Source organism: Mastomys coucha, unplaced genomic scaffold (assembly GCF_008632895.1).
Source record: "Mastomys coucha isolate ucsf_1 unplaced genomic scaffold, UCSF_Mcou_1 pScaffold22, whole genome shotgun sequence".
Lineage (NCBI taxonomy): Eukaryota > Metazoa > Chordata > Mammalia > Rodentia > Muridae > Mastomys > Mastomys coucha.
In genome coordinates, this window is record NW_022196905.1 from 96,486,408 (window position 1) to 96,490,442 (window position 4,035).

General features: G+C 42.5%; 1 protein-coding gene across 8 annotated transcripts in view; it reads left to right on the forward strand.

Annotated features, from left to right (window-relative positions):
* Nudt9 (nudix hydrolase 9) overlaps window positions 1–4,035 on the forward strand; it is a 51,395-nt gene that overhangs the window by 12,920 nt on the left and 34,440 nt on the right. For all 8 annotated transcript variants that reach the window (XR_004109391.1, XR_004109389.1, XR_004109390.1 and 5 more), the window contains exon 5: window positions 2,377–2,488. Coding sequence is in view for 4 of the 8 variants with exons in the window: in XM_031337045.1 (XP_031192905.1) it covers window positions 2,377–2,488 (112 nt within the window). In the remaining 4 variants the exon portion in view is untranslated. The remainder of the gene's footprint in view (window positions 1–2,376; window positions 2,489–4,035) is intronic.

Genomic DNA, 4,035 nt, shown 5'->3' on the forward strand with positions numbered 1-4,035 from the left:
TTATTGTTATAATATTTTATAAATTTTAAGGAATATGACAAAAAAATATTGTAGGTATTGAAGGGGGGGTCTCTGGGAAGAGCGGTGGTACAAAAGGGAAATAAGAATGTGAATCAATTCTATTTAATTAAAATATGTTTTTAAATGTTAACAAGTTCAGATAAATTGAAATCATGTAACTTTTCTCATCATAATGCAATAAAAGTTTAAAAAAATAATTAAAACTAAAAAAAAAAAAAAAAGACCTCAAAATCAGCAATTAGCAGTCAGTTAATCAAGCTGTGGTTTTATGTTGTGGGTGTACACCAAGCACTATCTACCAGGCTTACTGCCCACAAGCTACATGGTGTGCCCAGTGATTGTGGCCCAGCATAAATGATACCCTCACTTAAAACATGAGATGATTTTAGGCATGCGGGTATAATGTGAGAGCCTATTTCTCAAATATGAGGTTTGTAAATGACAAAGTCGTGTTGCAGTGTCAAAAGTTGAATACACCTGGCAGATATTTATTAAACATCTGATTTTTTTTTTCCAGCACTGAGGAGGTCCATTAGAGGGTATAAAATGTATAAGAATTAAAGTTTTGGTCATTGAAGAGCTGTAGCTTCATTTACAAGGTTGAAAATGTGAATAAAAAACATGAACTATGACTAAGTATAGCCATGCATTGCTCAGCACTAGAGACAAGTTCCAAGAAATGTGTCATTAGGCAATTTCCTCATTGTGTGCCTGTCACACAGTATACTTACATGAGCCTAGATGACACAGGCAGGTCATTCAGCTCCGACTCTTGATGCAAGAGACTTACTGAACATAAGTGTGAATCAGCTGGAGTTACATGGCTTAGTGTTCTCTAGTAAACCTGTTTGTTCATAGAGGCAGTTGGGAAGGCGTGATTGCTAGAGAGCTTGATGACATTAAAAAGAATCCAGAGCTTTCAGTAGAAGGTCCAGGGAAGACCCCCAGGGCTTCTCAGGAAAGGACGGGTCACTGGGTCACTCCTATCCCCTGGTTTCAAAGTCTAAGAGAGTAAAGTTGTTTGCAAACAGTGTTACCTCTAAAGGGAGCCATGAGGGCGCCCTGCTTGCACAGCATCTCTACCTTTCCCAGAGAAGGCTGTAGAGGGAGAGGGTCCGGTGGGAGCAGTACTTTCAGTTTCCAGTGAGTATCTGGCAGGCAACAGTAAAAAGAAAACCAGCCAGTGCCCATGGTGGCAGCGTGAAACTCTCTTGCCTGAGTCACTCCCACCTCTGTGGCAGTGAGTGAGTTCTTACAGTATGAACAGGGTGTGTTGTTCTCAGGCTCTCAGGAACACAGATCTGAGAATTCTGCTGTATAAACATTCACCTGCATCTTTAGTTTCGGGCTCCATCCTCCCTCTCACTTGCCAGACTTTTCCTGGACCAACTTTGCACTAGCTATTCTTTTATTTCTGTCTACTGTGCTTCTCAGTGGGAAGCTTATTATAATGCACCACTTCTTATAATGCACCACTTATTATTATAATGCACCACTTATTATAATGCACCACTTCTTATTATAATGCACCACTTCTTATTATAATGCACCACTTCTTATTATAATGCACCACTTATTATAATGCACCACTTTGGTGTTTAGTTTTGCTCTAGAACCTGAGCTCTTTGATGAGGAATTGTAGGTTAGATAGAGATGTGGAGAGCTGTCCAAACCCTGTGCTTGCACACACCTCTCCTCTCCTCTCCGCAGTGAGACCCCCCCCCTTCTTTTACCAGTTGTTGCTGCAAGGACAGAATCCTTACCTTTGTCTAGAAGACCACTTTTAGAGAGAGCCTGGAAACTGGGGGTGTAGGGTAAGCAGGGAAGGGAGGTTTGTCTTCAGAAGAGGTGATGTGCTCAGAGAAGGTGAGTTCTGAACTGATTGTTGCCCAGCCATGTATTTTAATTCAAGACATAAAGTAGTACAGATAGAGCCCCCCACCCCCATCTAAGATGGCATAAAGACTAAAATCCCTACACTCAGCTGAAACTGAGCTTCTGTTTTTCTGATATTATAGGATGACATGACCAATAAAGGAATTGTCAAGCCTTTGATCATTTCAGTTTCTAAAGGGGATTCTAGGTGGCAAGCACCGTGCAACACCTTTGGAAACTTTCTACGCATTATGTTCTGCCTTTTAGCAGTGAGAATTGTGTGTAATCTAAATTTTCCTCACAGCACCCTTGTGTGAACTAAACTTCCTTAACTGGGATAAACATAGCATTTGTCTAATAAAAACAGTTTAAACTGGCCTATTTTAGGTAAATATGTATTTTGTAATAGAGAAGACATTTTTTCTGATGTCATTGAGGGTGGAAGCTGGAGCCTTTGCTATTCTGTGTTCCTGTCCACAGGTGGAAAAGGGACGAGAGCGGGAATAAGATCAAACATCCTGTCTCTGGGAAGTGCATCTTGCAGTTTGTTGCGATCAAAAGGAAAGACTGTGGAGAGTGGGCAATCCCAGGGGTAAGCATGGCGCCCTGCATGGGGCTCGCTGCTTCGCTCCTTGCGGTGAGGCTCCCACGTGAGGAAGCTGCTGCTTCGAGCTCACTGTCTTCGAACTTAGGATGATATAAGGCTTTTAGAGTTCAGGGACAATTCTAGCGTCCTTGGAGGGAACATGAACATTTGGCTAGTTCGAAGCTCGCATTGTGTCCTCTGCACTTGCCACTGGGTGAGTCCAGGCGCTCATCTTTAAAATAAAGGTAGCCGTGTTGGAGAGATGGCTCGGCTGTTAAGAGAACAGACTGACTGCTCTTCTGGAGGTGCTGAGTTCAATTCCCAGCAACCACACGGTGGCTCAATCCATCTGTAATGAGATCCATTACCCTCTTCTGGTGTGTCTGAAGACAGTGACAGTATGCTCACATACATAAAATAAATAAGTATTTGGGAAAAAAATGAAGGTAGCCATATTTACTTTAGAGAGAGAGCCTTTAAGTATTTGGCATATGGTTGGCATTCATTGTGTAAGGTCCATTTCCATCCTCTAAACTCAATTTTACATTTTTCATATTACTTATGGAATCTTACAATTTTTAACATAATGAAAAGATGACACTTGTTATAGACTTTTCCTGGAAGTTCCATGCCCCCATCAGGAGGAGTGCACTTTTAGCTCATGCTAATTTTGTACCATTGATATCTTTGAAGTGACCTTTCAAACATGTATTCAGTGCAGTAGAGGTTCTGTAGTTTATACCTGTTGTGAGGTGGAGGTGTCTGATAATGAACAGAATCTTTACAAATACCTTGCTGTGGGCACAAATAAGTTTTTCTTTGGTGTGGTGTAAAACCAGAATGAATTACTGACAGGAACACACGGTAGCTGATTGATCCGGTGTAGGCTGGTTACCATGGGCGGGGTCAGCCAGCTTCTCTCTCACACACCCACACCATGATTTCCTGGTTTTTATTTCCATTTGAAATTCAGCTACAGTAGTTGCTGCATTCTGAGACCCGTTGGCCTCCTTGACTGACTCTGTACCTTCGTGGGTGAATACTGTAGACAGTGAGGTATAACAGCCACTGAACACACCCTGTCTTTTGTTCCGTTCCAATGGGAAAGGCAGATGATGTCGTAAGATGAGTTAGTATCTTGTGCTAGCAGGTGATAAAAGAAAACTAAAGCAGATAGAAGGTAAAAGGTGATTTAGGGGACGTTACATTTAAGTGACCTTTTGAAGGAACTGAATGAGTTGTTTCTGTGGAGAAACTTGTGGGTTCCGGGGAGAAACATTTTGGATAAAGCCAGTGAAGCAGCCCTCAGAAGCGGGTGCTTCTGGTAAATGCTGCTAAAGATGCCATCATGGCTGCAATGGACTAGACAGGGTGGGAAGAGCCACTGCTGTTTCCTTGCTTCCAGGCCTCGTAGTCTGAGTTTGGAAAGTATCAGGAAATGACGTTGCCTGGCCAGTTTGCCATAGCCTAACACTAGACCAATTACTGTGGCCCACCCAGTGTATGAGCACGGTGTCCTGTGGCCCACCCAGTGTATGAGCACGGTGTCCTGT